General features: G+C 39.8%; 1 protein-coding gene across 1 annotated transcript; it reads left to right on the forward strand.

The window, feature by feature from the left end:
• Window positions 1-3,696: 3,696 nt before the first annotated feature.
• LOC104263897 (alpha-1-antiproteinase F) lies at window positions 3,697-12,265 on the forward strand. Its single transcript, XM_009820755.2, has 4 exons — window positions 3,697-4,330; window positions 7,591-7,861; window positions 10,749-10,896; window positions 12,077-12,265. Exons 1-4 carry the CDS (start codon window positions 3,697-3,699, stop codon window positions 12,263-12,265), a joined length of 1,242 nt encoding a protein of 413 aa, XP_009819057.2.
• Window positions 12,266-19,915: the final 7,650 nt, after the last annotated feature.

A 19,915-nucleotide genomic window follows, 5' to 3' on the forward strand; every position in this document is an offset into this window, starting at 1 on the left:
ATTATGCTTAGAAACAGCGTTGAGAGCACTCCATCTACTTTGTGTATAGTAAGGGTTGGTAGCTCCCTGAAAATACTTGCATTTTGAAGGGAAAATGAGAGAAAGTATTACCCTAGTTTTAGAAATGGAGTCATGAGATGCTGTGCATGGGCATCTGGGGCTTCTGGTGGACACCAAGTTGATCATGAGCCAGCAGGCAATGCAGACAATCTTGAGCTGCATTAAGTAGAGCATCGCCAGCAGGTGAAGGCAAGTGATCCTTACTCTCTACTCATCCCTGGTGTATGCATCTAGAGCGCTGCATCCAGTGTCAGGCTCCCCAGTGCAAGAAGGACATGGGCATACTGGACTGACTCCAGTAAAGTGCCACAAAGGTGATTGAGGGATTGCAGCATCTAATGTATAAGGAGAGGCTGAGAGAGCTGGAACTGTTTAGCCCAGAGGAAAAAAAGGCCTGTGGAGATCTTAGCAATGTGCATAAATACCTGATTTTTGCTGGGAGGAGTAAAGAAAGAGATAACCTCTTGTCAGTGGCATCCAGTGGTAGGACAAGGGGCAATGAGCACAAATTAAAATACAAGAAATTCCATTTAAATGTAGAGAAAACCCGTTTTAGTGTCAGTGTCATCAAACACTGAAGCAGATTGCCCAGAGAGACTGTGGACTCTCCATTGTTGGAGAAAGTCAAAACCCAGCTGGACACCATCCTGAGCAACTTGCTATAGCGGACCCTGCTTTGAGCAAGGGGTTGGACTACATGGTCTCCAGAGTTCCCTTCTTCAATGCTGCTGTCATTCTGTGCCCACCAGCTTGCCCCAGAAGTCACAGGAGTTTATTGTAGTGAGTAGAGCTGAGCGCAGGATACCAAGCTGTCTGATCTGACCCAGCTGAACTTGGCACGCAATCAGAAGGGCCTGCTCCCTGCATCCCAGATCACAAGACAGTAAGCTGGTCTAAAGGCTTGCTCTATTTAACACCCATGTTCCTAGGCTTCTGCCCCCTGTCCCCAGAACATGCACCTGCATGCCGTGGCATCCCAGCAGCATTCCTTATTCCCCAGGTGCACAGCCATGCAAATGGCCCAGGAGTTGCTACCACAGCTCTTGCTGCCAGTGGATTCCCCATGTGGGTGGGAGTGGATAGTGAGGCACATTTACGGCAGCATTTGCTAATGTAGCAAAACAGTGTTTTAAGCCCTGCACCTGTTAGAATCATCACTGTCTTCACCTGGAGACAATCAAGCCCAAGCATGGATATGCAAGAGACAAGCAGGCCAGGTCACAAAAATTCAGATTGTCCCAGTGCATCAAGCCTTGTCCTCCTGCCTTAGTGACAGCAATGCTATAGTCACTGGAAATTATGTTCAAGATATTTCTCTGTAGTTACTACTTCTGATGACTCTCTTGTTCATAAAATAGTAGATTTGGGCAACTGAGATGCGTATGAATGTTTGGTGTTAAGAAACAGCAGGTTCAGTTTGAGAAAAATTGGTTTGAATCTAACCAGGGCAATCAGATAGTCATGAATAATAAAAAGTCACGTGTGATACATATATTCAGCAAAGTTAGGTGTCCAGTAAAACTAGTTTCAACATTGTTTGCACTACCTAATCTCTAAAATTATAATGTATGAGTCACAGCCCTTAGATGATCTTAACCTTTACTAGAGGATACTCTGCTTTGTGTTCAGCAGCATAAACAACTGAGCAAGGACCTGTGCAGATGTGGTGAATACAACAGGACCCTTTTGACTGTATTGTAAGTAATGCATTTTTTTTCTGTGGAAAAATTGTCAGACATTATATGCAGGGTAACAGTTTCTGAATAATCAATCCAGAAATTACAATGTTCATATTCAAGTTGCAGTTTAAAGCTCTGTGTATTTTTTTATTATGTTTTTGGTTTTTTAAATAAAAGAGAGAATTCTCTGTGACATAGGCACGTTTGTATAGCATAACTCTCTTTAGGAAAACTGCATCTCTAAATGTTTTAGAGAATTAAAGTAAATGAATGATAATAACAAATGTAGGTCATGAAATTAAATGGAAGTGGGGACTTAAGGATTGTTCTCTAAAGCTTCTAGAGAGTTTGGAAAGAAAGAAACTTTGGATAGAGGTAAAGGCTAAAAGAATTAAAGTAAGAGTGATGGTGGAGCAAGTCACAAACAAATCAAAAAGCTCAAATTTAAATGTGTTCTAGATATGAAAATGAACTGTCTGAAAGCGGTTTGTCATGGGGCTCAGGCCCTTCCTAGCAATAGTAGTATTGCTATAACCACGATATTCAAACGGTGTGCATTAAGGAATATTTATAGCATATATTATTAAAGCAGAGATCAGCATTCTGAGTTCATTGAATTTTGGAGAACCAAGATGCTGGGAAGTGGAGAACACAAATGTTGGGTCATGGTGAGAGCTGATAAGGATTCAATGATTTTACAAAGCGTAAGAGTCTGAATACCATTTCTCATTGCAAGTCAGAAACCTAAGATATCTTTCCTCTTTGAAAATACTTACATTTTCCTCTTTATATCTTTATAAAAGATAATCTTTATAAAAGATTCTGTAGCTAAAGTGATCATATACCACAGGAGGATGTTCTGGATTTCCAGATATTCCACATCTTTACTTCCTTCTGTCAGTTGACAAAAGTTGTTGAACCAAGTGTACTACAGTATTAGTTTCTAGAGTTAAAAGTATTGCCACAGATGTGGAATGGATGGTTTCCATGCTGCTCTGAAAAAGGTTTTCCCATTCTATCAGTATCTTTTAGTATTTTTGTTCCTCCAGAATTCACTCATTCATCTTCACATTTTACCATTGCAGCCTTCTCTGCCAAAATCACCCTTTGCTATCTTTCTGATCATAAACACCATGGTTGTTCTAGAGTTTGTTCTAATATTTTTTTTATTTTTAGGTGATTTTGTTCAGTCACTGGGCTGGACATGCCTTTGCATGCAGCAGGCACACTTGTTTCCATTTGCTGTTCAGTGTACATACTCATTTTCCCTTTCTTAATAAGCAACACCGTATTTCCAGAGTCTTGATAACTTCCTAAGTGCTCAAAGCATATTTCTCTCTTTTGTTAGTTATGTGGATTATTTTTTTTAAAATTGTTCAAGCTTTATGGAATCACCATCACTTCCTCATTACCAAGTGCACTTACTTTCTCTCTGGTGCCTGCCTATATGTTTACATGCAGCTCATTAAAAAATGGGCTTCAAATATTTTAATTCTCACAATGGAGGAATATTGTGCCTTTCTTCTGCTTTGATTTTTCATCTTGCTAAATTTAACTGACTAGCCTTGACTCGCTCCCTTACTGTCGGCTCTATAGACCTACACTTTTGCCTTCCAGCTTTTTATCACTTAAAGCCACATTAAAAACAGAACACTGGAAACAAAACAGTTTCAAAGGAATTCTAGCCTAACCTTAATGAGGGCATCTTTGGTATTACTTGATCCCTTTTTGACTTTAATTTTTATTCTTTCATAACTTCTTCAGTAGGTTGAGTAATTTTCCAGAGTCTGCTTCCTTGAAATAGAAAGCTGGTATCCCTGAATCCAAATGGCTTGGAATCACTGGTATCAATCCAGCTCTGTACAGTGAAAGGATTGACTTATTGCTAAGCATAAGGTAAAAAGATTTGTAAGCCATATGTCATTTTTCTTTTCTTCTTTTACAGAGTTATAGAAACATGAAGATGTTGTTTTTCCTGTGTCTTTTAATTGTTGGAATTCATTCCAGCAGTTATTGCTATGAGCCTAATCACCAAGGTGTAAGAAACGAAAATCAAAGAGGCCAAGAAAACCGAAACATGCCACAGCAGACTGTAGGGAACAGTGTGTGTCGGTTTGCCTGTTGTTTCTACAAAGAGATTTCTTCTCGTGAAAACAGTGGGAATGTTTTCTTCTCTCCTTTGAGCATCTCTACTGCCTTTGCAATGCTGACTCTGGGTGCCAGATCAGACACTTTGACACAGATTCTTAGGGTCCTTAGCTTTAACCCACGTAAGATTTCTGAAAATGAAATACATGAAGGTTATCGTCAACTCATGCAAATGGTAAACAGAAAGAATGAGGGGTTACAGCTGAATATGGGAAATGTCCTGTTTGTGCTTGACCGACTGAAGCCACAAGATAAATTTTTAAGTAATCTCAGAAACTTCTATGAAGGAGAAGCTTATCCTATGAACTTCAAGAGGGCTGATCAAGCCCAGATAAAGATCAATGAATATGTAGCAGGAAGAACCAATGGGAAAATCAAGGACCTCATAAATAACCTTGATCCACTTACTGAAATTCTCCTTATTAGCTATATTTATTTTAACGGTAAGATACACATATCATATGCTCATATATTATACTTCATATATGTGTAATGAATATATTATTTCCTCAGGTCAGTCTTGGACTTCGTCACCTTCTTTTGCAATACGTTTTTGCAGATGGACTCATATCTTGTTTTCCTTTTGATCCTCACTTACACTTAATTATAAGTAAAGCTACGGGAAACTATGTTCTGCTTGACATTGATGATAATTCCTAGCAAAATTTATGGAAAATTTTCCTATATCTTTTAACACACACATTTCTTTTCTGCTGAAGATTAAGTGACATACACTTTGAGGAAGGCATCTCTATTCAGTAAAGCATCTAGTCCTATATAATCTAGTGGAATTTAAACACTTTCTTAAATGCTTTGTTGGCTGGGAAATAATTTGAAATCCACTTCAGCTGGTTTTTTGTTTAGCAAGTTCGGAGTTAAATTCAAAGAATACTGTTAAAGTAAAACTTAGCATCTTATCTAAAAAATATGTTTACTTTATAGTTTTGCTGTTACTCAGTATGTTCATGTATCCAAAGCTAAACAGGTACCAGTAGCTTTAGTTTCCCTCTCATGTTCTTCTTTTTTTTTACTAACTATGCCTTTACTGATAGTATGGTTGTAGTCCTGATGTGTCTAAAGGCATAGGTTTTCAACCTTTTTTTTTTGATTTTCAGATTCTAATATTTTCCAGTGAAGAGATGGACCCACCAGTATCAAATACAAGCCTAATGCAAATAAGCTTGTTTTTATTAATTAATTTGTGCAGTCTGCTTAGATACAGTCTACAGATCTTCCCAGAACTTTTCAGACTGCTGATCTAATGAGAAGAAGAGGAGCAAGGCTGTAAGGCTCAATCCATGGTCCAATAACAGATATTGTTTCTTCTTTCAAGCCTTCTCTCTCTTACTCATTTTATCGTATTCTGAAAACAAAGTAATTGAATTACAGAAAAACTATTCTGTAATTTATCTGATAAAAATATCATTAAGCTTTTTGATTGAAACAGAGATGATGTATTAGAAATGCTATTCTTTTAAAAGAAATGCTAGTTTTTTTAAAACTGTTAACCTGGATGGTTACACTCTCCTCTCCAATATGAAGCTTCCGCTGGAAGTAATTCAAAATCATATTTTTGTTTAGTTTTGCTTTTCATCTGTGTCTCTGCTCCTTGTATTAATCTCTGAAGATTTGGCCACAGCTAAATGGAGCTGTTTGGAATACTGATGATTGATGTTTCTTAATTGTCTTGAACACATACTTGTTTGTCTCAAATAATGTTTTCAAAGTAGGCTTTTATTTAGCATCAGGCACGTCTTTCAAAACAGTCAAAAAAGCTGTTGATTCTTCTTTTACTGAAAGGCGTTTGAAGAAGGAGCAATAAATTTAGTAGCACAATGGGGACAAAAGCCTGAGAAATCTTGTATTAAAGATAACTTTGTATTACAGATAACGTCTTTTACATGTTCTAAAAATAAGGGTTTTTTTAAATTAAATGTTCATTCTTATTACTGAAATTATTTTCCAGCTCCTCCAAAGGTGGTGGAGATTCAGTTTTAGCTCTTCATTTTTAAAGAAAATAGATTAAAGAATAGTATTAATAGCAATAATAAGGATTTTTATTTTGAAATTGAGAGTAGGTTATTGTAAATTTATCTAGAGGCAGTACAGTACTGGTAACTCTCCTCCCCCTTTTTTGTGGTGTAGCATAGTGTAGAAGTCCTTCCCTAAGGACAAAAGTCTGGCAGTATTTTCCTGGCTCTCAGCCAGCAGACATGCTGTTCCACTACAGTACACCAGTCCCTTATCATGCCCTAGCTGAGCTGGTCACCACGAAGTATCATACTTCGAGGTTCATTTTTCCGCTTGAACACTGTGAAGCATTTGAGAAAGGAGCCATCCCTAGAAGGTAGCCTCCTAAGAGAGAGGAGAGCATAGGAGTAAGAGTTCCTCTGAAAGAGGAGGAAAGGATTAGTGAATATCATCTCTGTCTAATCTGTGTGCTAAATCCTAATATACTACTCAGTTTTTAATCAAGCAAAGCTCTTTCTGAAATCAGTGGGTGTTTTCCCTGAGTTGGGCTCTAGATAAAGGTTGTTTGAGTGTTTCAGGACTTGTGTCATTCAAGTTTCTGTGATTCATTCTGCTTTTTTTTTTTTCATTAAGCATATCAAGGCAGAAGTCTTGCCTGTTATATATCTGATGATAGAAGAAGTCATTGTTGATGAAGAAACATAAAAGTAGCAACTTTTCCATCTTCAGAGTATTGGTAGCTGTCATTTTATATTTTCAGAGCCCAAGACATGCACTAACTGAGACTCATTTCACTCTTTTCAAATACTAAATAAGTGCAGTTTATGTCTATTTCACAGATGGTGGAAACAGCAGACGATAATTTAGTGGGTCCACAAAATTTGATGAAAAATTACTTGTGTGGTGGAAGGCAAAATTTACTACAGAGCAACACCTCTTTCTTAAAAAAACCCCAAACCAAAAAACGCAAGAAACACCCCCCCCCACCCCCCCACCCCCCCCCCCCCAACTTTTACCCTTTTTTGTAATCTGCTTAGCCTCTGAAATGGATGAGGTAGATAGCTGGAAGTTGGCTTAGAAATTCCTCTCTGCTGAGGATAAGAATCTTTCAGAGTTTCAGTGTGGACAGTTTGTTTCACTACGAACAAGCAAGGAGCCTTTGGAAATCTAATATTGTGAGCATGACAGTACAAAAGGTTTCTGTTGTTGTTTTGTTTTGTTTTGTTTTTTAATCCAGCAGTCTGATGGAATTAAGGACTTTATTGGCCATCAAATAAAATGGCATATAAACCCCTTCTCTCTGCAAGTAACCTGAATCCTTTAATTTCTCTGGAGAATTCATCCCTCATGTCATGCTTTACAAGTCTATTTTGGTGTGGGAATAGGAAAGGAGAGAATCTTTCTTCTTCTGAGCTCTCATTTAAAGTCTGTATCATATGAGGGCTTTATAGGCTCCTTAAAACTGTTGTCATGGAGGAAAAGTACACAGTAGAACACTTGGTATCTCATCTATTGTAGCCTGCTGTAAGATCTAAGGGAGTTTTTTACATCACACTCTACCTACTGCATGTTGCTATTGAATTATTCTGACTATTCAGTAAGATCAAGTGCGTATTGCAAACTGATTTGCCTTTGAAGCTGATCTAGCTGTACCAGCTTGTGTCATCTATTAATGTGTCCTATGGTTTCATGTCCTCAAAATATCCTGTAACTCTGTCTCTTATATTTCAAGCTGAATGGGAAAAACCTTTTGATCCAAAATACACTAAAAAGAACAAATTCTTTGTGGATGGGAACAAGGCTGTTGACGTCCCCATGATGTTTGGAATGGGCCTGTTCAAGCATGGCTATGATGAGCAGCTGTCTTCCACTGTGGTGCAAATGGATTACAAAGGAGGTGCTTCGGCATTTTTTATTCTGCCTGATCAAGGAAGAATGAGGAAGCTGGAGAAAAAATTGTCTTGTGAACGTATGTCAAGGTGGAGGACATTAGTCTCAAAAAGGTAAAATTCTGCAGTTCTTGGTTCAGATGGTAGGCAAGGAGACACATCAGTTTCAATCTGCTGGGCTATGACACAGAATCAGGATACTATTTTTAGTTCTGTTTTAATCTACAGAAGAATTCCCACCGACCAAAGTTGAAATCTGGCTTTCTGGTGTCCCTGTGTTTTCACATTCAGTACTGCATGAAGTGAAAACCTTCACAACTTCAGGAGTTTTGCCATTTCTGCATTTTGTTTCCCATCTTCAACTCTCCGTAGCCCCAGTTTTCTATCTTAAGACCTCTTCTCACTTTTTTGGGGGAGGTCTTCTGCCTTCTCCTATTTACAAGTAAATTCCTACCACTTTCCTTCAGCCTTTTTTCTTGTCTCTTGCTTCCTTTCTACTTATGACAGTTACCAATAATTGCACATTTAATGCTGAAAGAACTTTCATTTGGCAATTGTGAGGACAAAGCTTAATGATAAGGGTATAGAGCAGCTGGCACATTGCAGAGCCACTATATTCAGGCTCTCTGAAGACTTAGGAAGGCAAAATTGGAGTAAGCTACACTTGCTTCAAGGTAACTTTGAGACTGGAAGGCAGAAAGGTCATATGCTTTCTAAAAACAACTTTAGACTCCTTCAGTTTAGTGTAATGTGTAGTAGTAGCCTTAGATGGGACAAAATATGTGTACAAGCATAGGCACAACATGTTTACGGAATCAAGTCCTTGTGTTCATTCATGAATCTGATGTGTCATGTTAGAGACCTTCACACATACACGTTTGAAAATTGTATTTTAGATGATCAATTCTCAAGACAAAAATGACATCCTAATACAGAAAATCAAAACCATTGTATGCTCTTAACTCTGATTCACTGTTAAACCTTATCTAGGTTCTAAAAGGATCTATTTTTTTTCATTTAGAAAAGAGACAGAAAAAAGTGTGTAATTCTCTGTGAACCTTCACAGTTTTGAAACTTTTGGGAGCAGCTATGTGGTTTGTGACTAAAATCACTGCAGGACAAATAAGATGGTGAATCAACATACTTACAAATCATTTTTGTCAAAGAAATACAATTGCCTTTAAAATCAGCAAGAAAGACACTACATACAATTGGGGGGATTTATATTTCCTCTCTCCATTCTCTCCCCCCTCCCCAAACTGGAATAATCTACCTAGAAGCCATGAATGGGAGATGTAAATCTTATAATATAAAAAGGCATCACTGTCAAAGATGAGCTTGTTTCATGCAGCTCCCCATTTTTCATCATGACAGTTCTCTCCTGCAAAGTAATGACACAAACTCCCCCTTTTTGCTCTAGTTTTCAAAGCAACGGATTGCCTTTGTTATTATTTGGAGTCTCTGGGAGGTCTTAATAAATGGGTTTGATGTAGGATATGGAACGATTTAAGGACTGTGGGCAAGCTATGTTTATCCCTGTTTCTCTGTCTGCAAACTGACGTTGACACAAATTGCAGAAGCATTGTGAGGAACACTTTTCATTACCGTTGGCTGCTGAACAGGGGATAGTGCCAAAGTATTGCCAGTACAGGCAGCTGAGATCTATTTAATGGCTGAACTATGGAGAAAATATCACTTTCTCTTCTGGAAAGTGTATCCCAGTGCTGCCTGCCTGGTCACATTGTTGCTGTGTGCCTACGGCTTTCCCTTTCCTGCATGTTGAAAGCAAGTGGGGGCTTGTGAATGAGTGTCTTTATGTAATAGCAAGACAGATGATTCAACGATAGTTGCATCCTCACTTGAGACAGCAATCAGCACAGTCAGAAATTAGGCAGAAGAAAGAGATCAGCAACCTGTTATCAATCCACTAGCACTCTCATTTTTGGGTACCAGCCAGATTTGGCATTAGACACTGTGCTATGCTGGAGGTATGGGCCCTTTCCTTCCCACTTGTCCACTGGATGACTTGCTCTTTGGCCACTTTCATTAAGTGCTCCACATCTCCCTGACCTGGAATCCTGGACAGTTGTCCTGGTTTCTTACCAGAAAACAGTACCTACTGTCAGCATTATCACTAACTTCTGTCTCATTATGCTGCTTCTAGCTGTAAATGTTGGGTTTAACCTTTGAAAAGGAATTGTTAGATCCTTACTGAAAGAGCAAGAAAGAAACGAGTCAGAAATATGGATCTTTGATTAAATTATGGAAAGCAGCAAACTAGTCACTTTCCAAAAGATTAAATTAAAAAAAAAAAATTAATAAATCAGGCATTGGACTTGACATAAAAAAGAATTATCTATTGACTATTCTGCCAATGTGCTTTTGGTTTTTACTTTGTCATCCATACAGTGACCACCACATATTGTCCTGCTCTTTTGGTATATTGTTTTGTTTTCTCTGTCCTGATTTATATGATAAGCACACAAGGCCCACATTTTTTTTTTCCTTCGAAAAGTAACCAGTGAACTTAGATGTTTTGGATTTTTTGAGCCCAGCTTGAGACAGCTAAAAGAATCACTTTTTCACAAGGTGAATCCTCTGCATCCTCAGTAATGGGGCATGATGAAGGTGCTTCCAGCAAAATGCACAAAATATCACTAACTTCTGAAAACATCAGATGAAGAGCCTTAGGGAGGTACAGCTGTACGGTTGTGCTGAATGATCACTGGGGCAATCTCACTGTTTGTATGTTGGCTTACTGCAGACCGTGAGCCAGCAATCTACAACCCTTTCCTCTCAACCAGCCTTCCAACATTGTTATGAACCTTCTTTTCATCTCCCCATATTACTGTCACTATACATCTCCCATGTACTCTAGAGAGAGCCTGCAAGCAAGATGTCTTTGGGGAGAAAGCAAAATGAGTTTGTCTCTCAGGAGTCTGTTATACAGTGGTTATCTGTTCAAAAGTTTCACCATATTCTTGCACTTTTTTTCTGGCAGCTCAGCAAATATTTATCTTCCGAAATTCACTCTTTATGGGACATATAACCTAAAAAATATGTTATATAAAATGGGCATCATGGATGTATTCACTGATAAGGCTGACCTGTCTGGGATCACTGGGCAGCCCCAGCACAGAATTTCCCAGGTAAGTCATACTGCTTTTTGTTTTATGGGCCCATTGTTAGTGACACTTACATCACTTTCTTTACAACTATTCATGATGCAAAACTCATGGAAAGAGGCTTTGCTTCTCATGAAAAGGTGGCTGTTGGCATACAGATTATTCTGCCCATGTTACTTGCACTGTCAGTGCAATTGAGTTGGAGCAAGTTGCAAGTCTGTAATTTTTTCATCTAGGAGGCCTTTTAGATCTGCATGTGACAGCCTTATAAAACAGACATGACCAAATCATCGGTCCACACCTTGGTACCCTCCTGCAGCGTGTGGTTACAGTCATTACATTGCTGCTTCTGTTTGAGTCTACCTTCTTTAGTCTGCCTGTGGGCAAGTGGGGAGCTGTAGGATGGATCACTGCTTGTGTTTTATGGAGGGGAGTGAAGGGGAAGGGAGAGGAAAAATGCTGCTTACTTTTAAACTGTTTGGGGGAAGGGAAAATACAGTTATTAAAAACATTTGGCTTCAAGCCTATGAGCAATTAGTGCCAGGCCCAGGCACAAGTACAGATAAGTCATACTTCAATAAACCTAGAGTTTAAAGCTGACAGTCAGTGCAAATTTCATTGTCTAATATGAGTAAAACAACTGCCCCTATGACCTCAGGTGGAAGTTAGTGAATTAGGGTCTGTGAATGTCTTGATTTTGCAAGGTAAAACTTCCATGTTTCTCTGCTCTAGCCCTACATTTCTGGCCCTTCTTTGCTCCCATTTTTGCTAAGACATTAAGGAACATGGGAAACATAATTTCAGGATGCTATTCATTGTGCTAATCTGTATGTTAATTCTTCAACTATATCAACTTTTAATAGACAGTTGTATATGATCTCGCGCTCTTAACCTTTAGTCTAGCTCCACAGATCTGCACGAGTGGGAGCAGGGAATAAGAAAGAAACAAAGCAAATATTTTCACTAGCAGGGACATGCCCCTCCACCAGGGATGAACTTTTCCTCTCTGGGGCTAGGAAAGCTATGCTGCATGTAGCATGCTGATTTTTTTTCCAACTTTGCTGTCTTTGTGCAGTGGACTCACACCTGTCCATCTGATGCTTCCTTCTTACCAATAACTTCTTCAGGCACTTTTAGCTCAAGTTCTTATTTAAGTGACTATTTTTACACCCCCTTGACTTGTAACATGTCTGTTTCTTCACAGGCTATTCATAAGGCTGTGGTAAAGGTGGATGAGACTGGCACTGAAGCCGCAGCTGCCACAGGCATGGAAATAGTGCCTATGTCCGTTCCAGTTACCATTACATTCAACAGGCCCTTCCTAATGGTCATAACTATGGAGAGCAATATACTTTTCATGGGAAAAATTGTGAATCCTCTGAAAAAAGATTAAGTTGATATACATATTAGGTATGCAGTGATCAACGCTGTTAAATCACCACTGTTTGACCTGATGAGTATGGCATGGCTACAGAGGGCTCTCCACCTCTTAACTGATGTTGTTCACTGTTTTTTGTAGATGAGACTCGTCATCAATTTAAGTTGTCATTGTCACATGTTTGTTTGGGCCTTGGTGTTTTTTTTCTTTTTTTTTTTTTTTTTTTTTTTAAAGAAGGTTGCATTCAGGCAGAACTGTCATTAGATCTGGGACAAAATAGGCCTGAATGATACTGACAGCATAGATACATCTTCTAGCAGGGAAGATGAGGAGCATGTGGGTGGAGAGGGTTGTGTAAGCCTGCTTCTTCCCTCACAGCTGCCTTCTCACCTTTTTTTTTGCATTGACTGACAAATGGGTACAAGTTACAGCACTTCACTACTTGTGCCCATTTTCCTACCAACATGAAGTTCATATCTAGCATAGATCTTAACATGCATAATGCTTACTACCTTGCATAGTACCATTGTTGTCCAGTAAGCCTATTACATCGTTGCCTTTCAGCTGTCGTCCCAGCTAGGCTGCTGCAAAGGGGTCACAAAGAAGGTGTGTTTTTCCCCTGCAGATATATACTGGCCTGCCCACTGTTTCTGTGAGAGTTTACAGTCCAGACCCATTCCAGGGCAAACATTAGAGTGTCTAAGAATTGGGCCTAAGAAAAGAGGAGGTAGATCAGATGTCTGCAGTTCAGTGCCCTGGAGCTGACCTTTGTGAATCAGGTATACAGGTCAGAGCAGCCAGAAGACTACTTCTAGCCTATGCCTGCACCTAAACCAGCTTCTAGAAGCCCCCCCACAAGCAGCAGGAAATACAAGCCGTCTGTCCCTGGTGCCAGTGCCTGTACCATTACTGTCTGGCCCTGGGAGATTCTCCACGGTAGTAAGCACCATTCCAGTATTGTTTGTAGGATCAAGCACCCTACCAGTAACACCTATACTCCGTCAGTGACACTCACTGTGTCTCTTGACATAACCCCTTCTGTTCCCAGACTGTCCAGTAATACAACATTGGTACTCTATTTCTCATCTGCTTCATGGTTAGTATAGCCACAATATTATAAAGACCTGTTTTCACTATTAAGATACACAATACTAAAAGTCACATTCATAATGCACATGCTTATTTATTTTTCCTTATTCACTTTCCTACCTATTTTTTTCTTCTATTTTTCACAACATCTATCATTATTTTATTTCTTTGCTCATGTTCATGGTATATATCTGATCTCTGGTTGCAGGAGGGGTAAATTATTGACTAAAATGGGTTAGTCTGTTAATAGGTATTAAACATTAACACCAGTCTTTGTACAGCCTTGAAATATGCAGACAAATGTACTATGGTAGAAGAACAATAATGAATAAACATGACATTAAAAAGTTTCTGATTTTGCTGTTTTATTTCCGTAATTCAGAGTTAAGACTTAAGTATGGTTGAAGCAGGTAAATGAACAGTTATTAATATATTGTTCATATATTAGATCAGCACGGTAATGCCAGTAATGAGCTTCAGAAAGCCCTCTGTCTTTGGTCTGAGCAGTAAATCCCTGCTCAGCACATCGTAGGTTATCTCTGTTAGGAGGAGAACTTTTTGGGAAGGTTGGGCATTTCTTTGTTGCAGAGGTGTTTATTTCAAAGGCTATAGACAGCGTGCTGCTTCTACTCTATCAAGTGTGTAGCTTTGTGTGTGTCTCTCATCTCTCTTCTAAAAAGCTCTCTCTTGACTCCCTCTAATAGCTATGTTAGAAGTTTTGGTATGTGTTTTGAGCTGTGGTTCCTCTTATTCCATAAACCAAATACGGGCCTTTTAGATCATACTTTTTTAATAGATTATGACAGGAAAACAAGAAAAGTGTTTAGAAGCTATCAGCTTTTTGTAGAGGAACCCACTTCCAAATTAAAATCACAGTGAAGAAAAACTCATCTCTGCAGCATTCAAATCCCGCAATAAGGAAGAAGTATTTCCCAAACTGAAAACTAGATGTACTAATTTTGTTTTCATTTGTCTTTGACTATATCACTGGGTTCATACCAAACCTTGACAGAGGGTACTTTTCTGCAGGTTCCTGCAGATCTTTGCAATTTATATTGATCTAGAGGCACTGCAAATCTTGCTAGGTCACAAACAGTTTTCTGACATAACCAGATCGTGCAGCTTGCTTTCCTGTAAAAATGTATAGTAATGCATTTGGATATAAATCCAAAAGCCTAACTTAAAAAGGGGAAAAAAATGGCATATTTACACAGCAAAGTAAATTAGAATTATGAGGAAAAACTTCAGAAAATGGAAGTCATGATCAAATCAGGGAATGCCCCACACTAAAAAGAACACTAAACACTAAATCTAAAACTGTAATAAGAAAGGATAAGGACAACTTTGATTAAAAAAAACTTGCAGAAGTTGTAGTATATAATAATGTATTCTTTTTGAAAGATATCAGAAACCTGCCAGTGAGCCTGAGGGGCCAGTAGATGTTCAAAATGTAAAAGCAGTGCTCAGGGGGGGTACTGGCAAAACAGAAAAGCTCAAGCCATTGCACATTTACTTCTTTTGCAGTGGTTGAGCCTAAGCAACTATTTCAAGTTGAACTAACAATAGAAGAGGTTTTAGAAAGAAAAATCAAAGAGCAAGTAACAACAAATTGCCAGGGCTGTTTAGTACGCATGCAAGAGCTCTTAGCTGTCTCAAGAAGAAAAATGTTAAGCTTTCCACTGTGATGCATGAGTTAGACTGGTCTCTGTACCAGACTAGTAATAAGTGACAAATGTGATGTAAGTTTTTAGAAAAAGATGGACATGAGCATACAGTGAATTACAGAACAGTTAGTCCAACTATTAGTCCAACTATTGGTATTTTGGAAACTGTAGAAATTGTAGTTTTATGGATAAGTATGACAGAATATTGAAGAACTAATATGACTTTCATAAAATCATAGAATAATAGAATCGTTTATGTTGGAAAAGACCTTTAAGATCATTGAGTCCAACCGTTAACCTAGCACTGCCAAGTCCACCACTAAACCATGTCCCTAAGCACCACATCTACACGTCTTTTAAATACCTCCAGGGATGGTGACTCAACCACTTCCCTGGTCAGCCTGTTCCAATGTCTGACAACCCTTTCCGTGAAGAAATTTTTCCTACTATCCAGCCTAAACCTCCCCTGGCACAACTTGAGGCCATTTCCTCTTGTCCTGTGGCTAGTCACTTCGGAGAAGAGACCAACACCCACCTCACCAAAACCCCCTTTCAGGGAGTTGTAGAGAGCGATAAGGTCTCTCCTCAGCCTCCTCTTCTCCAGACTGAACAACCCCAGTTCCCTCAGCCGCTCCTCATAAGACTTGTGCTCCAGACCCCTCACCTGCTTTGTTGCCCTTCTCTGGACACGCTCCAGCACCTCAGTGTCCTTCTTGTAGTGAGGGGCCCAAAACTGAACACAGTATTTGACGTGCAGCCTCACCAGTGCTGAGTACAGGGGCACGATCGCTTCCCTGCTCCGCCTGGCCACACTATTTCTGATACAGGCCAGGATGCTCTCAGCCTGGGCACGCTGCGGGCTCATACTCAGCCAGCTGTTGACTAACACCCCCAGGTCCTTTTTCAATGGCCAGGTTTCCAGCCACTCGTCCCCAGTCCTGTAGCGTTGCATGGGTTTGTTGTGACCCAAGTGCGGGACCCGACACTTGGCCTTGTTGAACCTCTTACAATTGGCCTGAGCCCATCGATCCAGCCTGTCCAGGACCCTCTGCAGAGCCTTCCTACCCTCGAGCAGATCAACACTCCTGCCCAACTTGGTGTTGTCTGCAAACTTGCTGAGGGTGCACTCAATCCCCTCATCCAGATCATTGATAAAGATATTAAACAGAGCTGGTCCCAAAAACTGAGCCCTGGAGGATACCACTTGTGACCGGCTGCCAACTGGGTTTAACTCCATTCACCACAACCCTTTGGGCCCGGCCATCCACCCAGTTTTTTAGCCAGCAAAGAGTGCACCCATCCAAGCCATGAGCAGCCGGTTTCTCCCAGAGAATGCTGTGGGAAACTGTGTCAAAGGCTTTACTAAAGTCTAGGTAGGCAACATACACAGCCTTTCCCTCATCTACTAAGTGGGTCACCTTGTCATAGAAGGAGATCAGGTTAGTCAAGCAGGACCTGCCTTTCATAAACTCGTGCTGACTGGGCCGGATCCCCTAGTTGTCCTGTACGTGCCCTGTGATGGCACTCAAGATGATCTGCCCCATAACTTTTTCTGGCACCGAGGTCAGGCTGACAGGCCTGTAGTTCCCCGGATCCTCCTTCTGGCCCTTCTTGTAGGTGGGTGTCACATTTGCTAACCTTCAGTCAACTGGGACCTCCCTGTTTAGCCAGGACTGCTGGTAGATGATGGAAAGTGGCTTGGTGAGCACTACCGGCAGCTCCCGCAGTACCCTTGGGTGGATCCCATCCAGCCCCATAGGCTTGTGGGTGTCTAAGTGGTGTAGCATTTCCCCTTGGACTGTGGGGGATTTATTCTGCTCCCCATCCCTGTCTTCCAGCTCAGGGGGTTGGGTACCCAGAGAACAACTGGTCTTACTATTAAAGACCAAAGCAAAGAAGGCATTAAGTACCTCAGCCTTTTCCTCATCCTTTGTCACTATGTTTTCCCCCGCATCCAGTACAGGATGAAGATTCTCCTTAGCTCTCCTTTTGTTGCTAATGTATTTATAGAAACATTTTTTATTGTCTTTTATGGCAGTAGCCAGAATCCTTTACCAGAGGATTTTTTGAAAGAGTTGGTTTGTGTGTGGATTACAATGGTTTGATTGATATATGTCACATAGTTCAGAAAAAGGATAAGATTCCTCAATAACAGATCTCAAATAAAACCTAAGCTATTAGGGAGGGAAGACCCTTTATAAGCAATAAATTCAGGCATGTTTTATTCAGAGAAGTCAGCGATCATGTGGGACTTTAATGAATTGTGAGGTGACATATTTTGCTGGTGGTCCCACCTCGTTCATGGGTAAGGATCTCACGGTACTCAGTGACTGGCTGGTAAAATGGCAGAGGAAAATCACTAGTAATAAATACAAAGCAAAGAATATGAGGAAAGAAGCCCTTGTTTTATATATGGTGGGTGGTCTCTTAAGTTAGGCATTGCCGCTCAGGATAGAGATTTTGCAGTGATGCTGGATAGGCCGCTGAATATGTCATCTCCATGCTCAGTGCTGGTGAAAAAGGAAACCAAGCAGTGGGAGATACAAAGAAAGGAAGAAAGAGAAAGGAGGCATCAGTGTGCCCCTGTGCCATAATATGCCCATGCTGTGAACACTATGTGCAGCACTGGATACTGAAGTAGATGAACCTTTAATCTAAGCTAAGGGTGGCCATTTTATGTGCCTTATAGGATAATGTTATCTGTACATATACCGTGTATCTATGAGCTCAACTCAGAGACAAAGCCTAAGTGTTTATTTCCTTTTGCTATGCCCAAGGGTGTCTAAGACAACAGTATGGGGCTGGCAGTCAAGAGCATTTTTATTTCTTCAACTAATAGCAACACTTCTATCAGCTCAGTGGTTCAGTAGGAAACAAATAAAAATCAAAGCCGATGTATATGACTAATTAGTTTTGGAGCATTCATTATAAAAAAAAGTGTGGTTTTTTTGGGTAGTTTATAAGGGCCTTTTTATGACTCTAACAAGATCTATCATATCTCTTATTTAATGTTTCTGGGTTTTGTTCTTTTATTTCTCTATCAAATTTTTTTTTTTAATGGGAATATCTCATTGTTAGCTGGTTTTCCCAGCAGGTTCATACCAAACTTTCCTGTTTAAAATTCATTTTTTTAATGTGAATTAGCTCTCAGTATACCAGTTCTAAACTATTTTTCCTTTACATCTATGACCCTAAAGTATATGACAAACCTGTTTTTAGTCCATGAAAAAAGGCAAATGAGAATAAAACTTTGAGTGGCAAAATAATGACTTCCTTATTGTTCAGGTCCCCTACAACTGATGCAGAAGTTTTTTCCATCCTGACTTGAAGAAATAAATGCTTGATCTCAACTTTATTGTAAACAATTACTTTCTTTCCAGTCAGTTTTTTTCTACAGTAGCCTTTAGATAATGTCTGTAGTCCCATGTTGGTATTATCTTCACACCCAATAAATGACATTTCTGTCCCAACAGAATTTTCAAGATGTTGAATTTTCCGAAGTTGTGAAAAAAACTTAACATCTCAACAATTTTCCTGAAAATGGTTTTGAAATTTTCTTCCATTTTATTGGTAAATGGTAGAAAAAATTATCACCTGATAGCATCTTATAAAATAAAAGTTAATATTGAACATTTACATAATTTCTGTTTGAAAATGTTGATGAAGTCAACACATTCCTGAAAATGTTCTGATTTCTGTGACTCTGCTTTCTTACATGGAAATTGCTCCTTCAGACAACTTCCAACAAGTTTTTCTGAGAAAGGATTTTTAAGGGGGACAAAAAGGGCTACAGGAAGAATCTGGGTACTTGCACAACATAGGAAAGTTTCTCAGATGCAGAAAAAAGTTTAAGTGAACATTTGTAAAGTAGTTTGTAAGTAATACAAAGCTGAAGTTGTAGCTCTGTTATAAGACTACTACCATCAAAGATGAAGTAGGGACCCCCAGCTCAAAGGATTTATGGACGACTTAGCTTTGGCGGTGCACTGAGTGCCCATGGAGCAACAGCAGCAGAAATAACTGGCTTTACAGTAAACTGTGAAGGGAAACGTGTTTAGAACGTGCTGGTGAAAAAAATGCCTCCTTCAGAGACAGTGAATCCTCTTAGGCTTAGTCCTGGCTTTCAGGATTCTGTTTCTGGTGAGGAGATCCTAGACATTGTGCTTCACAAATTACGTCAGGAGGGATCTCAAAAGTTGAGATCTCCAAAGAGCAGGGGATGCTAAGTGTCATCTGTGCTGTAATGTTCGGGTGTTGGGTTTGGAGTTATAGTAATTATGAGTGTGGAGGCGAATTAGAAAAACAAACGTGTTTGTTAAGAGATTAATTCATTCATCATTAGTATGAGAGCTGGAGCATTCACAAAGGCTGGCGACCAGTTCAAACTGGTTTTCATAATCCACACCCACCTAAGTTCTACCAAAGGCATTAATTTTAAAATGTTGCATCATCAAGGAAAAAAAAACCACTCTCACTGGCTGATCAATGAACCTGAGAGCAGGACATCATCACCTAGAAGTTCTTGTGACCTGATTAACCTTTTTGCTCTCTACGGCTGAGCCCCATTCTTGCTGACCCCAGCCCTAGGAGTGCCATAATGCTCTGCTGCTCTATGGAAGAAGACACTTGGGTACATTGTGAAAATCAGTCTGGGCTTTTCCTGGTTCCCAAAGGTTTACTTTTGATGAAGGGTTTTGGTGTGCCTTCTTTGGGAATGTCTTCCTCCATGATTCTTCAACAGGCTCTATTGGCCATTGCTTTCCAAGCTGATGGAGGGAGCAGGGGTAGAGGCATTGTGTGCCAAGTGGATGAGAATGGTCTGCAAGTGACTGTGGGTGATGTGAAGAAAGGCAGGAAAAGAATGTCAGAACAGATATCAGTACGGAGGAGTCAACACTAGACAGTGTATTGA

The sequence above is a fragment of the Gavia stellata genome, chromosome 7, assembly GCF_030936135.1.
Source record: "Gavia stellata isolate bGavSte3 chromosome 7, bGavSte3.hap2, whole genome shotgun sequence".
NCBI lineage: Eukaryota > Metazoa > Chordata > Aves > Gaviiformes > Gaviidae > Gavia > Gavia stellata.

What these genes read in the sequence shown, in the direction of transcription:
- LOC104263897 (XM_009820755.2), top strand. Translation starts at nt 3,697, where the DNA reads ATGAAGATGTTGTTTTTCCTGTGTCTTTTAATTGTTGGAATTCATTCC. An exon ending in TAGCTATATTTATTTTAACG is followed by an intron (nt 4,331 to 7,590) that starts GTAAGATACACA and finishes TTATATTTCAAG; the next exon opens with CTGAATGGGAAAAACCTTTT. An exon ending in AGGACATTAGTCTCAAAAAG is followed by an intron (nt 7,862 to 10,748) that starts GTAAAATTCTGC and finishes TTTTTCTGGCAG; the next exon opens with CTCAGCAAATATTTATCTTC.